At 44.3% G+C, this 21,470-nt stretch overlaps 1 protein-coding gene across 1 annotated transcript in view; it reads left to right on the forward strand.

The window, feature by feature from the left end:
- Positions 1-14,523: 14,523 nt before the first annotated feature.
- Positions 14,524-21,470, forward strand: part of LOC102873616 (bone morphogenetic protein 8B-like) — a 33,970-nt gene continuing 27,023 nt past the window's right edge. The window contains exon 1 of the mRNA XM_006886492.1: positions 14,524-14,857. Coding sequence (XP_006886554.1) covers positions 14,524-14,857 — 334 coding nt within the window. The remainder of the gene's footprint in view (positions 14,858-21,470) is intronic.

Here is a 21,470-nt window from a genome sequence, read left to right on the forward strand (position 1 = left end):
AGAAATGAAATATTTGAGAAAAACACGTGAAAAGGTCAAGATGCAAATGTGTATTAAAAATGAAAAGCCTCTAACTAGGGTTTCTGCGCAGTGCAGGGTTGTAAACCTGCTATATCTTTTAGGATTATTCCTAAATTCATCTTCTTTATAAACTTGACTTGCTATCTCAGCAAGATAAATTATATTAAAAAAAAAAAAATAAGAATCCTGCAGTGTTTAAGGAACTCTTTTTTTTTTAAATCACAGACACCTCAGTAGGGAAGAACTGAGGGGAGGGCGTTTAGAACTGCTTTTTCCATTGTTTTTAATGTTGTGTGATTTTAGCTGAGGAGAGGGAACCTCATCTAGGTAATAATTTGCACATAATACAGCAAGAAGAGTTCATTGCAATACTGTCTTTGAATACTGTCTCAATATTGGGTGTTTAAAGGACAAATAGCTGCTAGAATTCAGGGGTAAATGTAAGTGTTCAGAAAAATGTCAGAACATTGGGGTTTTTAAGAGTCCTGGTTTGTAACTTCCTATCCAGCTGAGCCACCGGTAGCTCCTGTGCTGCTCTGAGACCCAAGCCCGTGGCAACAGGAGTCTCCTCGGTGGTGTTGTGAATTAGAGATTTCTTTATCTGCATTCTTTTCTATTTATTTAAATGGTCGATCAACTTCCCACAGATGGAGGAATGAATTCCACGAGCTTACTCTGAAAATGTGGACATAAGACAAAAACACTTGCTTGTCCTTTAAAGGACTTCACCAGCACACTTGTTAACAAGTCCCGTTTGCTTCCGTCTTCTTTTGTGCATAATAAAGTCAACTGACTAAGTGACCACGAAGAGGGGCTTTATGGGGCTCCTATTTTTTAGCTGCTGTTCCTCTTCAGCTCCGACCATGTTGCTGTGTGATTATCTCAATTGGTTTTAATTGAGGCAGAAACTGAAGCTCTACCAATGAACTGTTTAAAAACAAGACACTTTTGTATTAAAATTGCTTGCAGTAACAAATGTTTTGTATTTCCTGATTTTTTTCCCCCCCTTATGCATATAACATGTTACTCTTGGGTATAATTATGTTACAGGTCCATAAATTCATTATCCAAAATAGCTTGATGGATAAACTGTGTTTATTAGGTGTCATCCAGTCAACTTGACTCATAGCAATTCTGGGAACAACAGATCTGAACCTTGCCCTATCCTGTACCATCCTTACTATCTGATATGCTCCAACCCGTTGTTACAGTCACTGTGTCAGTTCATCTTGTTGGGGGTCTTTCTCTGACCCTCTACCTTTCCAAGCTTCATGCCTTTTTCCAAGGACTAGGTCGTCATGAAAACATGCTCGAAGTATGTTAGACAGTCACCATCCTTGCCTTTAAGGAGCACTCTGGTTGTTCTTCCTCCAAGACAGATTTGTTTGTGCTTTTGGCAGTCCATGAGATAGTGAATACTCCTCCAATTCCACAATTCAAAGGTATTGATTCTTCTTTGATCTTCCTTATTCATTGTCCAACTATCAGATGCACAGGAAGCAACTGAAAAGGCCATTGGTTGGATAGTGTGCACCTTAGTCTTTAAACTGACATCCTTACTCTAGCACTTTGGAGAGGAGCACTTGACAGATTTTTTTTCCAATTCAACATGTCTTTAATATGGTTTCTTCCCCATTGTTATTTTATCCTTGTTAATTTTGCTTAACAAGGCTACAAAGAAATGATCAAGAGTGCTAATATAAATCTATAGAGTATCTGTCCCACTTATGCAATTAAGCAAATGCCAATGTAAAATATGACTGGTACATTAAGCATAAAAATCCTTGGCTGTGAGAGAAAGCCAGTTTCCCACAGTATACTGAAATTTTCAGTTAAAAGCTTAAAGCAGTATTTCAGAGATAGACATGTTAGAGGAACATTTCTCATCTAGTTCTTTTGTTTTACACATGGGGAAGCACTTTGCCGGAGATCTTAGAATAAACAGCATAAGTGAACCTTGACTCTACTCCCTTACTCTCTATTCAAGCCTGGCCCTTCTGTTTCCTCTAGCCCATAACTTAGCTGGCTTTATAACAATTTCTGTCTGTTGTTATGTGCCGTCAAGTCAACTATGACTTGTGACCCTGTGAACAATGACTCTCATCCTTGCTTTAGTCAGTTTCTAGTTGTCATCAAATCAAGTCCAACTTGTGGTGACCCCATATGTGTCAGGGTAGAATTGTGCTTCACAGTGTTTACTAGGCTGGTTTTTTGGAAAGCACATTGTTTTGGTTAGCAGCCAAGTGTACCATTTTCACTACCTATAGATTCCTTATAACAATTACAGCAGCAAATATGAATTAATTCTAGTAACTGCTAAAAAACGAGAAGTGCAGTGGATTCAAATCAGGCACTTGTGTTACTGATAACTCTTGTATTTGGTAAAATCAATGGCATGTTTGCCAAAGTTGTTTGAAGGAAAATATTCAGATTACAAACAACTTGCATTCTGATGAATTTTGAGGGAGGAATTTGCGTCATTTCTGCCCGAACTTTGTAGGATGGTGTTTTCACTCAAATAATTCTTTCCCACTGGGCTCCCTGGCAGAAGCAGCATGCTGAGACCAGCCTGACAGCCGTCTTTCACTTTTTTTCCTTACCAAATGTCTTAATAATTTTCTGTGCTGTTATGTGCCATCAATTTGGGACTGATTCATAACTGACCCTCCAGCAGGTTTTCAGAGATTGCAAATCACAAAAGAGCAGACTGCCCATCTTTCTCCTGAGGAACAGCTGGTGGGTTTGAACAGTGTTACATTATTACTGCCACAAATGAGTGACTTATTTAAAGAACATAGATGTATTTTGAACATAGATGTATTTTGCCCCAGTTCTGGAAATTGTAAATCCAAGGAGGAGTCTCCACTGTGTCAGTTCCTCCCATGGGCCACTCTCCTTGTTCTAATGGGGGCTGTGGTGCCTGGTCTCCTTTGCTGTTTAATGAGGCATCTGTTTTCACATGGCGTCTGCCCCATCCCCAGTGTCTGCATTTATTCTTTCTTTATAAAACTCCTCTGAGAAGGGATTAAGATTAGGAATATACTCTGGCATGGATTTATTAGTATGACAAAAGGAAACCCCTATTCCAAATAGGATCACATTTACAGGTACATGGGTGAGGATTTACACATAAGTATTTGGGGACACACAATCCATTACACCAAGTAATTCAGGTTGTTCCTCTTTGTGGTAAATCTTGACTGGTGATGGGAACTGCAGAAAATGTATACATGATAGACACGGGTGTACAAAACTTAGTGAAAATGCAGGAATGCCCACCAGGAGTTAAGGAGCTAGCCAGAGAATAGGTTGAGGTAAGTTTTTCAGTTCTGTGATTCAATTCCTCAAAAAGTCATGCAGAATCTCTACTAAGGTAGAGGATGAAATTGAATTGTGTTTGTTTTATTAAATAAGGAGTCCGAGTGGCATAGTAATTGAGTGCTTAACTCTTAACCAAAAGGTTGGTGGTTTGAACCCAGAAGTGGCTCCATAGGGAGCTACAATGGCCTAGTGGTGAGAAGCTGCACTGCAATTCCAAAGGCTCACGGTTCAAATCCACCTCTTGCTCTGCGGGAGGACAGGCAATCTCCCATATGACTTACTGTCTCTGAAACCTGCTAGGTAGAGTCCCACTTGATGGCACACAACAACAGCACTCCTGGCTCTGTAAGAGGATAGACTTGATCTGCTGCACTTTGAAGATCACCACTTAGAGAATCCTGGGCACTGTTTCCACTCTGTCCCGGGGTCACTGTGAGAAGCGGCTCAACAGCACACAATAAAGGCTCTGAAAACCTGGTGATCTGCCTCTGTGAAGGTTACAGCCCCAGAAAACCTGTGGGGCAGTTCTCTCTCCTACAGGCTTGGTGGGGATCAGAATCAAACTGATAATACCCAGTAACAACTTTGAATGATGCAATAATGACAATGTTGTTATGTACCCTCAAGTCAGAACTAACCTATAGCTCCAGCTCGTTTTCAGAGACAGTTTAATTGCATCTTTCTCCCATGGATCAGGTAGTGGATTTGAACCACCTGCTTTGGGGTTGGCAGTATCCTATTAATGGAAACCAACTTAACAGCAACTAACTTCTAAAAGAGGTATGGTGGTGGTTGTTTACTGCTGAGTTGGAGTCAATTCATAGCTGACCCTCCAGCAGGTTTTCAGAGGCAGTAAATCTAGGATAGAACAAGGTTCAGATCTTCTGTCATAGGGTCACTATGAGTCACACTCAACAGCACCTAACAACAACATATCCAAACTCTATGAGGGAGCTCTGGAGGCCTTGTGGTAAGAAGCTGCACTGCACTCCCAAAGGCACAAAGCTTCACCATCCTTGCCTGTAAGCACCTGGCTTCATCTCCTCCCAAATAGAACTATTTGTTCTTTTGGCACAACCAAATGCCTTTACATTGATTCTTCTGCCATCTTAATTCATTGTCCAGCTCTTAGATGCACAAAAAGTGACCAAAAAAAGCATGACTTGAATCAGGCACACCTTGGTCTTCAAACTGGCACTGTTGCTCCTCAGTACATTGAAGAGTTCCTTTACAGCAGATTCCCCAGTGGAATACATCTTTTAATGTCTTGACTACTGGAGCCAAGGATATTGATTATGGATCAAAGGCAAGATGAGATTATCAGTTTTGTTCTTTTTATTTTAGTTTCACATTTTCTTCTACTCTTTCCAAGACCTTCTATCATCGTATAATCAAAGTAGGTGATAGTGGCAGTGGGTCACCATCTAGACCTTCTGGGTTAAGAATAGTGGAGACTGAATGGGAAACACTTGTGGCACTACCTTCTACAAGAAACCTTGTCTACTTCGGTTCTGGCATTCCAGTATTACATTGCCACTCCAACTTTCCAGTTTCTTTTTCTTCTGCGCTTCTTTGCTGGCCCCTCTGTCAGAGCACAGCTTTTATTCTGCCTTTTGAAATGGCAGTTTGTCCAAAGGTAACGCTGTTAGAAGTCTGTTCTGAGAGGGACGCCATGCGCTTCATCTCTGGCTTGGGGGACAGCACAGAGCAGCCCAATTAGTGCTGAACTGAGTTGTGATGCTCAGGCCCTTTGTAATGCTAAAACATTTATTTAGGTTTATGAGAGTATGAGGCCCATCAGTTTAAAAACACAATTATCTATTGTTGTTGTTGTTATGTGCCATCGAGTCGCTTGCGACCCATAGCAACCCTATGTACAACAGCCCTAAACTCCGCTCTGTCCCGTGCCAATCGCACCATCTCTGATACTCCCATCCCAATTATCCCAGTCACTGAATCAATCCACCTCATAGAGGGCCTTCCTCTCCTGCGCTGTCCCTCCACCCTCCCAAGCATGATGTCCCTCTCCAAGGACCAGTCTCTCCTCACAACATGTCCAAAGTATGTTAGACGGAGGCTCAGAATCCTTGCCTCCAAGGAGCCACCCGGTTTAACCCTTTCCAAGACAAATCTGTCTGTTTTCCTAGCAGTCCATGGTATTCTCAATACTCTTCTCCAGCACCACAGCTCAAAGGCATCAATTCTCCTTCTATCCTCCTTGGTCATTGTCCAACTCTCTGATGCATAACAAGTGATTGTGAAGACCATAGCCTGTACCAGACGCACCTTAGTCTCCAGAGAGACACCATTGCTCTTCAGTACTTTGGAGAGGTCCCTAACAGCAGACTTTCCCATGGCAATGCGCCTTTTAATTTCCTGGCTGCTGGTGCCAAGACTGTTGACTACAGAGCCAAGCAAACTAAAGCTGTGTACAACCTCGATCTCTTCCCCATCCATCCTGATGCTGCCAGTTGGTCCAGTGGTGAGAATCTTTGTTTTCTTGACATTGAGCCTCAATCCATATTGTAGGCTGCAGTCCTTGACACTCTGCAGCAGGCGTTTCAGGTCCTCTTCAGTTTCAGCAAGCAGGGTTGTGTCATCCGCATAACGCAGGTTGTTGATAAATTGTCCGCCAATCTTGACCCCACATTTCTCCTCAAAGAGCCCAGCCTCCCGGATAATCTGTTCTGCATACAGGTTGAAAAGGTATGGAGATAGGATGCATCCCTGGCGTACGCCCTTCCCAATTTTGAGCCATGCAGTGTTCCCTTGCTCTGTTCTGACGACTGCCTCCTGGTCCAAGTATAAGTTTCGCATTAGAACGATCAAGTGTTCTGGGATTCTTAAATCAACGTAAGTGGCTTTTGTAAGATTAGCCTCAGCACTAGGCTGCTTGTGGTGTAGCTGGGAGCCCAACATTTCACAATGAGCAACTTACGAGTCATGGTGAGCCCTGGGCCATCATTCTTGTGGTGTGGGCTCAAAATGGAGTGGGGGCGGTGAGGTATCCCAAGGACAATGGAGGGGCAGAGCGGACAGAAGATTCAGAAACCCTGACCAATCCTGCCGTAGGAACATATCCTTGATTCTGCCCTCTGCTGTCACTCAGCCCCATGCATTCACCATCCTGCACAATGAATGGACCCTTCACCCTGTCACCACACACAGCCACTGGCTCTCCTGCACTTCCCGTTATTACTATGTCTTTAGTATGTTCAATATTCTTCTGCAGCACCACAACTCAGAGGCATCAATTCTTCTTCTCTCATCCTTATTCATTGTGCAGTTCTCCGCTGCATAGCACACAATTGAGAAGACCATGTTTCAGATCAGCACATCATTGCTCTTTGTCCTTGACCACAAATTTTCCCAATGCAACTCTCTTTCAATTTCTTGACTGCTAGTTCCAAGAGTGTTGGTTGTGGGTCCAAGCAAGATGAAATTGTTAACAACTTCAATCCTTTCTCCCTCTATCATGAAGCTGCCTATTGGTCTGTTTTCCTGATGTTGAGATGCAATTCATATTGGAGGTTGTAGTCCTTGGTCTTCTGCAGTATTATGCCCCTTTCCAATCACCAGCCCCTCCTGACAACATGCCCAAATTATATGAGATGAGATTTCATCATGATCCTTGACTCTAAGGAGCACTCTGGTTGCTCGTCCTCCAAGACAGAGTTGTTCTTTTGACAATCCATGAAAATTCAGTACTCTTCTCCAATACCACGACTCAAGGCATAGATTTAGATTCTCCTATCATCCTCTGTAACTGTCTAAATTTCAAATACATAGGAAGTCATCGAAAAGACCATGGCTTGGATTAGGCGCAACTCAGTGTTTAAACTGACATCTTCAGTATTTTGCAGAGATCCTTGACAGCAGATTTCTCCAAGACATCCTATCCATCCTGACCTCTGGTACCATGGGTGTTAATTGTGAAACCAAGTGAAATGAAATCCTTGACAACTACAATCTTTTTTCCATCTATCATGATGTTGCCTATTGGTTCAGTGGTAAGGATTTTTGTTTTGGGTTTTGGTTGTGGGGTTTTTTTAATTTAAAGTTTACAGAGTTTGGATTTCCATTCATTCATTGTTGCACACTTTCCTCTCTGTTCACCCCTCCCTCCCAATTCACTTTTCTCTTTGAAAAGTAAAAAAAAAAAAAAATTAAAAAAAATTTTCATTGTTATACAACGCCCCCCCCCAGTCCACCCCACTGTGCAGCTTTCATTCTGGACTCTTGTCATGAAAATAATACCTAATCATATCTCACCTAAACAGTTCTCTCCCTCATCTGTTTCAATGCAGCATACATTATTTATCCCCTCTTATTTCCCCCCAACTCTGATGTCAGTCCCGTTTTACAGCAGTGGCACTATGCAGTATTTGTCCTTTTGTGGCTGAGATTTTTTTACTCAGCATAATGTCCTCCAGGGTCACCCATTTTGTATAATATTTCATGAGTTCCTTATTTTTCAATGCAGAGTAGTATTCCATTGTGTAATATACCACAGCTTCTCTAGCCATTCATTTGTTGATGGGTACATGAGTTGTTTCCAACTCTTTGTTATTGTGAACAAAACTGCAATAAACATGGGTGTGCCTATATCTTCTTGGGTGGCAGTTGGACTTTTGTTTTCTTGCTGTTGAAAAATAATCCATATTGAAAGTAGTAGTCTTTGATCTTTTGCAGCAAGTACTTCAAGTCTTCTTCATTTTCAGCAAGCAAAGTTGTATCGTCTGTATTGCATGGGTTATAGGTGAGTTTTCCTCCAGTTCCTGATGCCATATTGTTCTTCATATAGTCCAGTTTCTCAAATTAATTCCTCAGCATACAGATTGAAAAAGTATAGAGAAAGGATACAACCCTCACACACATTTTCTGATTTTAAACCATGCAATGTTCCTTCGTTCTGTTCAGACAAGTTTGTTTTTCTAGGTATAGGTTGTCACATGAGCATGGTTAAGTGTTCTGAGATTCCCATTTCCGATGTTAGCCATAATTTGTTATGACCCATACAAGCAAAGGCCTTTGCATAGTTGATAAAATACAAATAGACATCCTTTTAGTATACCTTATATTCATAGTCAAGATCCATCTAACATCAGCAATGATATCCTTCATGCCATAGCTTCTTGAATCCAGCTTGAATTTCTGGAAGCTCCTTGTTGATACGCTGTTCTGACAATTTTAAAATAACCTTCATCAAGATTTTATTTGCATGTGATATTGATTACATTATTTATAATTTCCACATTCTGTTGGATGACCTCTTTTGAGAATGAAAACAAATATGGATCTCTTCCAGTCAAGTTACCAGGGAGGTACCAAATTTGTTTTCCAAATTTCTTTTTTTCTTTTATTGTGATTTTAATGAAGATTTACAGAAATATTGGGTTTTCATTCTTTCCTTGTGGGATATTTTCCTCCTTCCCATTTTCCAAATTTCTTGGCATAGACTAGTTATCTCCAGGGCACATCTGTTTGTTCTAATACATCTACTGGTTTTCCATCAATTCCTCAAGTCCTTATTTTTTTGTCAGTGCTTTAAGTGCAGCTTAATTTTCTTCCTTCATTACCACTGGTTCTTGATCATATATATGCTACTTCCTGAAATAGTCCTCTATCAACCAGCTCTTTTTGGAACAGTGACTGTGTATTCATTCCATCTTCTTTTGATGTTTCTTGCATCATTCAAGATTTTGCCCATAACATCCTTCAATATTGCAACTCAAGACTTGAATTTGTTTTTCAGTCTCTTAATTTGAGAAATGCCAAACATGTTCTTCTCTTTTTATTTTCTAACTCCAGTTCACTGAATATTTTGTTATAATTGTTTTACTTTGTCTTTTCAAGCTGCCATTTGAAATCTTTGGTTCATCTTTTTTACTTCGACATTTCTCACATCTCTTGTGGCCTCTCTGTATTCTAGTGTAGTTTTTAGTCTCTTCTGACATCTATTTTGGTCATTTATTTTATTTCTCCTCCATCTTTATAGTGACTTTTTCTTTCTTTATGAATGAAGTTATCAATGACGTCCTTATTGTCATTGCACAATCCATCTGGTCTTTAATTATTAGAATTCAGTATCTCAAATCTCTTCTTGAGACACTTTGTAAGTTCAGTTGAGATAGATTCAAGGTCATACTTCAGTTCTTGTGGACTTGTTTTCATGTTCTTCGACTTCGATTTGGACTTGCATATGAGTAATTGATGACCAATCCATCTCATCCGGGGTCTTCCTCTCCTGCGCTGTCCATCTGCCCTTCCGAGCATGATGTCCTTCTCCAAGGACTGGTCTCTCCTGGCCACGTGCCCAAAGTACATGAGACGAAGCTTCAAAATCCTAGCCTCCAAGGAGAAACTTGGTTCCACCCTCTCCAAGACAGACCTATTTGTTTTCTTGGCAGTCCATAATATATTCAAAACTCTTCTCCTGCACCACAACTCGAAAACATCTACTCTTCTGTCATCCTTAGTCACTGTCCAACTCTCTGAAGCAATACAAGTAATTGAAAAGACCATGGCCTGGATTAGGCGCACCTTTGTATCTAGACTGACATCATTGCTCTTCAGCACTCTGGAGAGGTCCCCGACAGCAGATTTTCCCAATGCAGTTCATCTTTTGATTTCCTGACTGTTGGTGTTAAGAGTGTTGTTTGAGGCGAGCGCTGGTGGCCTAGTGGCAAGAAGCTGCACTGCAATCCCAGAGGTACATGGTTCGAACCCACCAGATGCTCTGCTGGAGAAGGAGGAACAATCTCCTGTACCAGTCAGATCTGATTTGACGGTACACACACAAAAATAATAAAATAAATTTAAAAAAAAGAAGTGTTGTTTGTGAATCTGAGCAAGCTGTAATTGCTAACAACCTCAATCTCTTCTCCATCTATCACGGTGCTGCTAGTTGGCCCAGTGGTGAGAATTTTTGTCTTGACATTGAGCTTCAATCCATATTGAAGACTACAGGCAATGGGGCTATGGAGGTTGGTGTGTCGAAATTAGTGAGACTGGCTCACGTTAGGGAAGGGTTCAGAGCTGCTCTACATAGGGTCACTATACATCTCAGGCAACTCAATGGCACATAACAACAACATATTATATTAGTTGGGTTGGTTTGTTGTTTTTTGGTTTTTTGTTTTGTGGGGGTTTTGGTTTTTGTTTTTTAAATTTGAGCCTCTTAGAGTCAACAAGACCTCAGTGAGGGCCTTTGTATTCAAAGTTGATTGTTATTATATTTTAGAGGAATATTCTTCTTAGTGGCACAGCACTCTTCTTTCAGTGTGCTGTGCTGAGGTAGCCTGGGGTTTCTGTGATGCTGAACCTTGTGCCATTGGGGTGTCAAGTGCCATTAACGGTTGCCCGCAATAGATGGTGTTTGGTGGAGGTCCCAGTTTGAGACAGGTTTGGAAGCAGGAGTGGCATCCACTTCCTAAACAACATTCCTCTGGAAACTCTATAAACTTTGATAAATGTCAATAGTTATAAAATCCTTCAAGACTTTTTGTTCTTAGGGTCACTATGAGTTGTGTTCGACTCAAAGGCAATCAACAACAACAATAATAATTGATGACCTGTTCCACAGACAGCCCCTGATCTTGTTTTTACTGCTGATATTGTACTTAAGCTATCAGTAAATGATTGCTCACTTATAAAAATTTTAATATAAAAATATGTTGGTGGTGGTGTTTTCAAGTCACTTGCAACTCATAGTGAGCTTATGTACAATAGCTCTAAGCCCTGCCCTATCCTGTGTCAACCTTATTGTCTCTGACATACCTACTCCCATTACCCCAGTCACTGAATTAATCCATCTCATCAAGGGTCTTCTTCTCCTGCACTGTCCCTCTATCCTCCAAAGCATGATGTCCTTTTCCAAGAACTGGTCCCTCCTTGCAACATGCCCAAAGTATGTCAGATGAAGCTTCAGAATCCCTGCCTCCAAGGAGCTGCCTGGTTTCACTCTCTCTAGGAAAAACCTGTTTGTTCTCCTAGCAGTCCAGGGTACATTCAATACTCTTCTCCAGCACCACAACTCAAAGGCATCAATTCTCCTTCTATCATCTCTAGTCATTGTCCAGCTTTCTGATGCTTATCAAGTAATTGCAAACACCATGACCTGAATCAGGTGCACCTTAGTCTGCAGACTAACATCGTTGCTCTTCAGTACTTTGGAGAGGTCTCTGACAGAAGATATTCCTAATACAATTAGTCTTTTGGAACCAAGAGTATTGATTGTGGAGCCAAGCAAACTGAAACTGTTAACAATTTCAATCTCTTCACCATCTGTCATGATGCTACAAATTGGCCCAATGGTGAGAATCTTTGTTTCCTTGATATTGAGCTTTAATCCACATTGAAGCCTGTAGTCTTTGACCTTCTGCAGCAAGCCCTTCAGATTCTCCTCAGTTTCAGCAAGCAAGGTTGTGTCATCTACATAACACATCCAATCCTAATGCCACATTTCTGCTCATAGAGCCCAGCCTCATGGATAATCTGTTCTGCATACATACTGGAAAGGTATGGGGATAGGACACATCCCTGGCATATACCCTTCACAATTTTGAACAATGCAATATTTCCTTGCTCTGTTCTGACAACTGCCTCCTTCTTCAAGTATAGGTTTCACATAAGTACTATCAAGTATTCTGGGATTCCCATTCTCAGAGTTAGCCACAATTTGTTGTGATGCACATAGTGAAATGCCTTTACCTAGTCAATGAAACACAGATAAAACAATCCTCTTGGTCTCTCTGCTTTCAGCCAAGATCCATTTAACATTAGCTACAATATCTCTAGTCCCACAGCCCCTTCTAAACCCCACTTGCACATCTGAAAGTTCTGTTGATGTGTTGTCCAGTCTGTTTTGGATCCTTTTCAGCAGAATCCTGCTTGTATGTGATATTAATGATATTGTTTAATAATTTCTGCACTCTGTCAGGTCACCTTTCTTTGGAATGCGAATAAATATAGATCTCTTCCAGTCAGTTGGCCAGGTAGTTGTCCTCCAGATTTCTTGGCACAACTTGGCGAGCACGTCAGGGCAGAGTCTGTTTGTTGAAATACATCAATTGGTATGCCAACAATTCCTGGGACCTTGATTTTGCCAATTCAGAGCAGCTTGAACTTCTTCCTTCATCATCACAGGCTACTGCTCATACATTGTTTCATGAAATTTTTCTGTGTCCACTAATTTCTTTTGGTACAATGACTCTATACTCTTTCCATCTTCTTTTAATGCTTCCTGTATCATTTAATATTCTGCCCAAAGCATCCTTAAGTATTGCAACTCGAGGCTTAATTTGTTCTTCTGTTCCATCAGCTTAAGAAATGCTGAGAAATGGTTAAATATTTGACCTCTTTGATTTTCTGATTCCAGCACTTTGCACATTTTATTATAATACTTTACTTTGTCTTCCTGCGGTGGCCTTTGAAATCTTCTGTTCAGCTCCTTAATTTTTATTTCTTCCCTTTGAATAGGTATGGAGAAAGGATACAACCATGTAGTGTTCTCTAGCCTGGAAGCAGGAGCCGCACCCACTTCCGAAATGGCTTGCCTCCAGAAACTCTATGTATGAACAATGCTCAGGCCTTTCATTCTTAGGGTCGCTATGAGTCATCTACAACTCGACGGCACCTAACAACAACAACAACAGTGTTCTCATCGTTTGAACACTGCTTCTTAGTCTATAGATAGACTTCGCATGAGTACAATTAAGTGTTCTAGAATGTTCTGGAATTTATCATTTTCCTGGCACATAGTAAAAGCTAGCTTATTAGCTGCCATTATTATCTAATCTCCGGGCCTTGGATTCTTAATCTCGTGGAACACTTCCTCCTCCCATTGACCCATCCTGACCATTGCCTTCCATCTAGCCCTGAACTCAAGGCCCTTTCAGCACCTAAAATAAAAAATCATACCTATTGCCATGATATGGATTCTGATTCATCGTGACCTTATCAGATAGAGTAGTACTGCCCCCTGTGGTTTCCAAAGTTGTAATGGCTACAGGAGCACTGGCAAGTGGATTCGAACAACCTACCTTTTCAGTCCCTTTGATTCGCAGCTGAGCGCCAGTAAAGCGCCACTTAGCAGCGCCATAACCCTTAATAAAGGAAGCGGGAGAGCCCTCAGGGAAAGGCCGGGTGTGCAGAAGGACGCGGAATCCCTTGCGAAATATCCGTGAGGATTTTCTTGACACGCAGCTGGGCGCCGCAGCAATTAGAGCGAGCAAAGGTGGATCCGCGTTCGTTCCGGAAGAGTCTCAGAACGCCTAGACCGCGGGAAGCTGGACGCGGGAAGCGGGCGTCTGCGCCAGCGGCCGGTCATGTCAATTGACAGCGCAGCTCCAGAGGCTGCCCCCTCGGGCACTACCTGAAACTAGAGGACCCGAGGGGTGAGCGCGCCAGGAAGCCCCAACTTTTGAGAGAAGTCCGAGGTAGAGCAGCACCCCAAGGAGCCGAAGGTGGAGGCATTGTAATGGGAGAGGACGGTGTCCCCACCCCGATTGAGGCCACTTTCAACAGTCAACAAGGTGGAGCTAACGGGGTCGCACCCCAGGTTCAGCCGAGCATCAGGACCCGTAGCCCAAGAGGGCGCCCACGCCCACTCCCTGCGGGAGTGTCGGCTTTGGGTTTTGTCCCGACAGTATAGTGAATCTGGGCTCATTAACAAGATAAACGGCTGGGTGGGAAGGTCCCGACGCCCCCTGTCGCCTGCGGCCCAGATTTTGGGTCCGCCCGTCACTCACACTCGCCCCGCACTTCTCGAGAACCCAGACGTCGGTCCTGCGAGGCTCGCCCCGCCTCCTTGCTTCCTACTGGTTCTGCTGTGGAGGAGGCGGGGCCTCACCGCCAGCGCGGGACCAAGAGTGGCCGACAGCACAGAGGGCAGCCGGGCTGAGGCAGCGACTCGAGGGCCCCCTACCGCCCGAGCGCCCCCCCGGCAGTGCCACCCTCTGCTCGGCTGGCCGAGTCGTGGACTGACAGACTAGCTGACAGTCCTTGGTCACTGAGGTAGCGCCTGTCGAGGCACCGCTTCCCCGCGGCCCAAGCTGGGCAGGTGCTCTTTGGGAACTTCGCGGCGGCCTCAGGCGACCACAGCCCGGCCGGCCGGCCTCCAGCCCGGCCCGCAGCTCCCGCCTTGAGCGGATGCGAACCTGGTGAGCTGGGCCCGACGCCATGGCCACGCGCCCCAGTCCTCTCTGGCTCCTGGGCCTGGCCCTGTGTGCCCTCAGTGGTGGGGGCTCCGGCCAGCGCCTCCAGCCCGGCTGCCCGCAGCGTCGCCTGGGAGCGCGCGAGCGGCGCGACATGCAGCGAGAGATCCTGGCGGTGCTCGGGCTGCCCGGACGGCCCCGGCCCCGCGCGCCGCCCGCGTCCGCACGGCTGCCCGCGTCCGCACCGCTCTTCATGCTGGACCTCTACCACGCCATGGCCGGCGATGACGACGACGACGGTGGGCGCCAGGAGCGCGGACTCGGGCGCGCCGATCTGGTCATGAGCTTCGTCAACATGGGTGAGTGTGAGCCCCCGCGGTGACAGTGCGACCTCTGCATGGGCTCCCGGCTTGGAGGCAGTAGGATGTAGAGTACAAAGTAGGGGTCGAGGGTACCGAGGGCCGCACAACCTCGGGGCAACGTCAGCCACCTGGCAGTGAGCTGGAAGTGCATTATCAGCTGCTTTAAGAACCACAATTTGATGGGACCAGGGACAAGAGAGAGGTCTCTTCCACCTGTACTGCAGGAGGAGGAGATACCCAAGGTGGGCTTCATTGTCAGATTGCAGCCAGTAAATGAGAACTGAAAGCCCAGCGTCAAGCACAAGTCCCCAAGCACTGAATACTGCCTTCCTGGGCTAGTTGACTTGCAAGACAGGGACCACACAGGGAGTATGAGCTGCCTGGTCAAGGAAAGTCAATCCTGTGGATTTATGTGGACATAGGAGGACCAGGCACTTCCAGGGGTCGTACATTTGCCCCGCCCTCAATATACTCAAGAGTAAGACTCATGCCATGTCCAGGCAGACCTGGGCAGTGCCAGGAAGACAGTCTGGCCCTGGGGAAACAGATGAGTAAACAGGCAGTGATGCTGTCACTGTGATAAGGGCAGTGCTGGAGAGAAGGACAAAGTTCAGTGTGAAACCAGTCACATCCGAGTGACAAGGATCCAGGTATCCTGAGTCCACAGAGGTCTCTCCTTCTGTGCCCACCAAATAGTGGAAAGGATGCTGGCTGTTATGAAACCAGATGAGGATGGAGTAGACTCAGCTCTGTGAGCAGGAAATGTGGACTTTTGTCACCTCGGCCCCAGCACCTGGGACATGGCCTGGTATAGAGTGAGCTCTTAGGCCTATGGAATGATCCAGTGTGTACTCTGACCCCTTCTTGTCCTTTCAGGCAAAGTCCAGTTCTCTCTGCTGAAATTTTTCTTCAAACTTTGGAGCTGTTTATTTTCAAGTCTCAAAGATACATTTTTCATCACTTTGATCTGTGGTCATGAGTATTTGCCATTGATCAGATCCCTCATCTGCTTTGCCTCCTGTCTGTGGATGGGGACTAGCAGAGGTTAGAATTGGGAGAGGACCAGACTGGCTCTATGGACTTAGTGGACTACATCTAAGATCTATTATCGAGTCGGGAGCAGTAAGAATCCCTTTGCTACAGCTTCCAGTCACCCCCACAGCATCACTCTTAAACGTGGCAAACTCTTTAACAACCATAATCTTCACCGCCATTTCCCCAATTCCAAGTCCTCCGTCTTCCCATGCCATCTGTGTCCCAGGTTGTCTGGCTCTAATCCAGTGCTCAAGGAGGTAACAATTCTGTTGTCAGGAAAGTAGAGAGAGCTTACAGAGTTATTTGGACAGAGGAACATAAGACAGAGCAAAGATAGGCTTGGTGGGGTTCTCAGCTATTTGCTTCCACCTGTCCTGCAGAAGGAGGGGAGATCCAAGGGGGGCTTCATTATCAGACTGCAGCCAGTAAACAAGTGCTGAAAGCCCAGTGTCAGTCACAAGTCCCCACGCACTCGATGCTGCCTTCCTGGTGCTGACTTTCAGAGATAGTTGACTCGCAACACTAGAAACTTAGAGCAGATGGGAGAGAAGACCATATGTGGAACCAAGGCTGAAGCTCTTTCCTTAGGACAGGCTGACCCAAGATGAGTATTAAAATAAGCTGTAACTAGAGTGACCCCAAGAATACTCCTAAGGGAGCTATCCATCAGAGTGAGTCACTTCCTGCTTCTTCCCAACCTCCCTGGGTCAAGTGCATCCAGTTATGGTGAAGGCTGTTATGAATTGAGCTGGGCTTAAGTTTAGGCAGACCTGGTTCCCCTTCTGCTCCTGCTATGCTATCTTAGACAAGTTCTTTACCTCTCTGAGCATGGAGTCTCTCTTTGCAAAACAGAGCTCCTAATGATACCATCCCTTAGGGTTGCTATGTGATTGGTTGGTAGAGGGTTCACCTTGGAAGGTGACCTTGAGTCTGGTTGCTGCTCACCTTGTCCCTTCTGCTATCCTATCTATGACGTGGGTGTGACAAGAACACCCAACACACAATGTGTACACACATGAAACTCAGATTTTAAGAGACTACCAAAAGATATTTGTAGTTCTTTTTAAAATAAAACCTAAAAAAAACCCCAAAAACAAAAACCTAGTATTTTAACTTCACAGCCTTATAATCCTCATCAGTCTATGCTACAACACGTAAAGCTATTTTGCCAACTACATTTCCCAGGTAAGGAGACAAAGCCCAGAGAGGTTATGTGGCCTGCCCAGGGCTGCCCAGCACATCTAGGCCATCATCTGGGGCTTTGGATTCCAAATTCTGTGTATTCCCACGCCATCTCTGTGTCTTGTTAAGATCCAAGGCCTCCGATGCTTTGGGCTTAACAACAGATCTTTGTTCAGTGGAAGCTCAGGCTGTGGGCGGACACAGTCAGCTGTCAGAGGGCCTTCTTTATTCTGAAGTCCTAATTGCACTACTAGAGTTAGAGTAGTTTAACTGGTAATTACCTAGGGAGTATGTGAGGGGATTAGAACATACCAGGAACCTTTCCATGTTTGGAGGCCCAGGCCCCAGGGCCCTAAAGGTCAGTGGCCTGAGAACCACCATGGAACCTAATAGCAGAGTTGCTGCAGCATCAGCACCCACGCCTAGGCTCCCACACCTGTGTACCCCAGCTCCACCTCTCCTGGTGGCCTCTTCTGGCTCCTGAGAAGCCAGACCTCTGACTGTAGATGGAGCCTATAGGGCTCACAGGTGTTAGGACCTCCAGCCATGTGTCAGGCCATCTAATGCAAGTAGACCTATATTGTGAACTGGGTGGGGAGGACAGGGCTGTAGTCAGAGTGGGAAATCCCTACAAGGTCTTTCTCTCAGTTGATCTCTGCCTTGTAGATTATTGGTTCTTTTGATTAGGACACAGATGCAACCTGTCCCTGGCCTTGCCTGTGCTCATGGAGAGGAGGGCCCTGAGGTGGGGGCAAGAACCAGGTTCTGTGCCACTTGGACCTCTTGTTGCTTTCCTGCATGTCCTTAGCCACCAAATGCTTCTCTTCCCTAAGCCTTTGCTTTATCATCTCATCCCAGCCCTGATCCTATGGTTCTCACCAACACCACCATATCTCCATCAGAGCATGGGTTTGACTGGAGGAGAGAAGACATAAAATATTAAATCTGATTGTTCTGAGCCCTTCTCCATCCTGTGTCCATGTTCCTGATTGAGAAACAGAGACATAAACAGCAGTAGCAACAAAAGTGTAGCCAAGAATAAGATAGAACCATCTTTTCTTTTTCTTTTCTTCCGACTCTTCCATGAACTGAGCTAGTTTGTGCTGTGATCATAACACGGCCAAGAACAGGGTAATTATTGAGCTCGTGAATTGAGGCTTTTGGATTTCAGAGAAGCAGAGATTGGATTTGGGGAAAATTGATTTAAGTTAGGGACCTGGCTCACATCCTCCTATGTCCATATAAACTGGTTCTTTGAGCCAAGGGTCAATTTCATTGGGGTTTTTTCCCCCGTAGGAAATTCTTTCATTGTTTCCCCTCATTTAACAAAGAGAGAACACCGACTTATATGTGAGGCACAATTCTCATAGCTGACCATCCAGGGAGTTTCTATAAGTTGTATGAGAGAAGATTGATCATCTTTTTCCTGCAAAGCCAGCCTCTGGTGGATTTGAACTAACAAAAAGGTAGTACTACCTTTGACTTAGCAGCACAACTGCCTATGAACGATGCCATCAGAGCTGCCTAGCAGTGAGCTAAACAAAGCTTTGCCCTCAATGAGCGGACTTTCAGTCACTGAATCACAGAAATCAAAAGGCTCAATAGAATTTGTTACTGTTGTTAGGTGCCATTGCTTTAACTAGGACTAACAGAGACCCTATAAACAGATCAGAATGAAACCTTGCCCTATCTTGGTAGAGATCATGACAATGGCTCAGGATAGGAGCTGGTTAGGTAGTGATATATTTGAAAATCCAAAATCAGCCCAAACATACTGCCATCGAGTTTATTCTGACTTGTAATGACACTCTATCCAGTTTCTCAGACAGTAAATCTTTATAGGAAAAGACTGCTCATCACTTAGCAGAGCACCCGGTGGATTCAAACCACTGACCTTTTTATTAGCAATACAACATGTGATGCATTATGCCACCACAGCTTCTAGATCTGTCAACCAGGAAGGCCTGAACAGTGGGAGGGAAGAGAGATCTAGGTCAAGGATTCTGACTTAGGGCTCAGGCAGAATGTCCTGACTGTACTACCTACTCTCTGTGTAATCATAGGCTTCCCTGTCTGCCTCTAAGGCTCTCAGTTACCTCCTAATCAAATGGGAGTAACGTGATACCTGTCTTATGGAGTAGCTCAGATTTTTTAATATGATGCTCAGTAGTGACCACATCCCCAGGACACACCACACCACCCCCGAGCCTCCATATCTCCATATCCTGTGCTCTTTTACACAGCAGCTGCCTCTCTACCCAGACCTAGGTCTGCTCATTTTTCAGTAAGTTCTGAAAAATTTTGCTCATGTATAGAACAGCACAGGAAAGGAAGACCCTCGATGAGACGGATTCAGTCACTGGGGTAATGGGGATAGGCGTGTTGGAGACAATAAGATTGACAAGGGATAGAGCAGGGTTTAGGGGTTTTGTACACAGGGTCTATGAGTCACTGGTGACTCAACGGCACATAACAACAACAACAACATATCTAAAACTGAGAAGCCTATTTTTAAGTGTATTATTATAGAATTTTCATAAATACTGCATGCTTATTATATAAAATTCAGATCAGACAGAAATATATAACATCTGGGGATCCTACTCCTATCAGTGAGTCACTCCATCTCAGTCGTAGGCAACCACTTTTTAACTTTTATCAATACTGATTAGTTTGATGTGATTTGTATCACCACTGGTTTGTTCTTTGTGCTTATATAAATGAAATAATAAAATGTCTTCCACTCAACATAATATTTCAGAGATTCATCCATGTTATCATTGCATTAATAGTTGTTTTCATTGTCAAGTTTTATTCCATTGTGTATATATATCACAACTCAGCCATTCTTGCTAATGGATGTTTGGTTATATATAACTGCTCTGAACATTTGTATATGTCCTTCTGTGGATAAATTAAGTCTGAATTTTAATCTCCTGTATGACAGTTGAGAGCTGTGAGTCATTAGACAGGTTGCTTAAAGTCTCTAACCACCACTTTTACCTACTTTAAGACAAAGTGAATGAAACTCACTTCATCAAGTTATGTAGACAAAGAGTCATGATATGTGTAATTTGCATACTGGATGCCTGATACATAGTGGAAACTTCATAAGGGGGAGCTGATGTATTACGTCCTTCTTCTGTGTCTTTGCTAATTTTGTGCCCCTGCATAAAACATACTTCCTTCCATGCTAACCTTTTTTTAAAAAAAACAAAAACAACAAACAATATCTTGGTCTGGTCAGGTAGAACAGAGACAAAGCAACCCTGCCCTTCCTATTGGAAGTTCATTGTGGGTGCAGCCTTTTCCCTGGAGGTTCAGCCCACCTAGAAGAAGGCGGCTTCAGCTGGCATTCACAGGGTACCTGTTGACTAAAGAACTTTGTCAACAGGTGACCCACCCCCATCCCAATATCATCACCCACACAAGCTTGAGGGCCACACATTTTGCATTGGCTCTAAAGCTGAAGGTCAACACAAGAGCCCCTAACTTGACTTGTGACCTCCATGATCTCTCCCCTTTCGGGTTCCAGTTTCCCCATCTATACATTGTTGCCCTCAAGACTTTCACAGCTTTGACCAAGAATGTGTGTACCTGCTGACCTTGAGGAAGGTTCTTGCAGGAGAGAGAAACAGGCAGTAAGTACACCAGCCTGTCCTCCTCAAAGGAATGTCGTAGCCATGAGAATGAAGAGCTGTGTCACTATAGCCACATCTTTGTGGAAAACTCCCACAGTTCCATTCATGCCCCAGGTTTCAATTGGAGGAATTGCTTCCTTCTTGCTCACATCTTCTTGAATATATTTTTGGCCTTGGTGGGCTTGATGTGGTCAAGTGTGTGGGTGTTTCCTTTTAATTTGGGGTCTAAAGTTGTCTGAGGCCTGGACCAGTAATTATGAGTGCAGAGCCATTTATGGAAACAACTCTTGACAAAAGTCAGTAATGAAAACCAACTAAAAATACTACCAAAATGAAGCCTGGGTCTCTGCTCCATACTGCTGAGATTTCTGGGTGGGAAACTTCTTCAGGTTGTAGAATCAGCAGGTGGTAAATTCTGTGCCTGCTGTATGGATGTGCACAGGCTGAGAAGACTGAGTCTTGCTGTGGGTCTGAAATGCTCCCACCCTTGGCCTTCATTCCTGGCAGGACCAGCTAGACAGGCCCAGCCTGACTGCTGCCCAGGCCTGGAGGAGCCTGCTCTCTACCCTGAGGGTCTGGGCAGTATATGGAGGCAAGTCCAGAGAGGTTTATAGTCAAAACAAAATATAAGGGACTCAGAAACCACCTCAGATAATTGGCAATGTCAACCTAGGGAGAGTGGTGTTGTATGCTGAGCTGACCCATGGAGGACTAGGAACTCTTGGGAAGCACAGACCTGGAATCACCTCTGG

Source organism: Elephantulus edwardii, unplaced genomic scaffold, assembly GCF_000299155.1.
Source record: "Elephantulus edwardii isolate Elephantulus edwardi_28Jun2011 unplaced genomic scaffold, EleEdw1.0 scaffold00049, whole genome shotgun sequence".
In the NCBI taxonomy this organism is placed as follows: domain Eukaryota; kingdom Metazoa; phylum Chordata; class Mammalia; order Macroscelidea; family Macroscelididae; genus Elephantulus; species Elephantulus edwardii.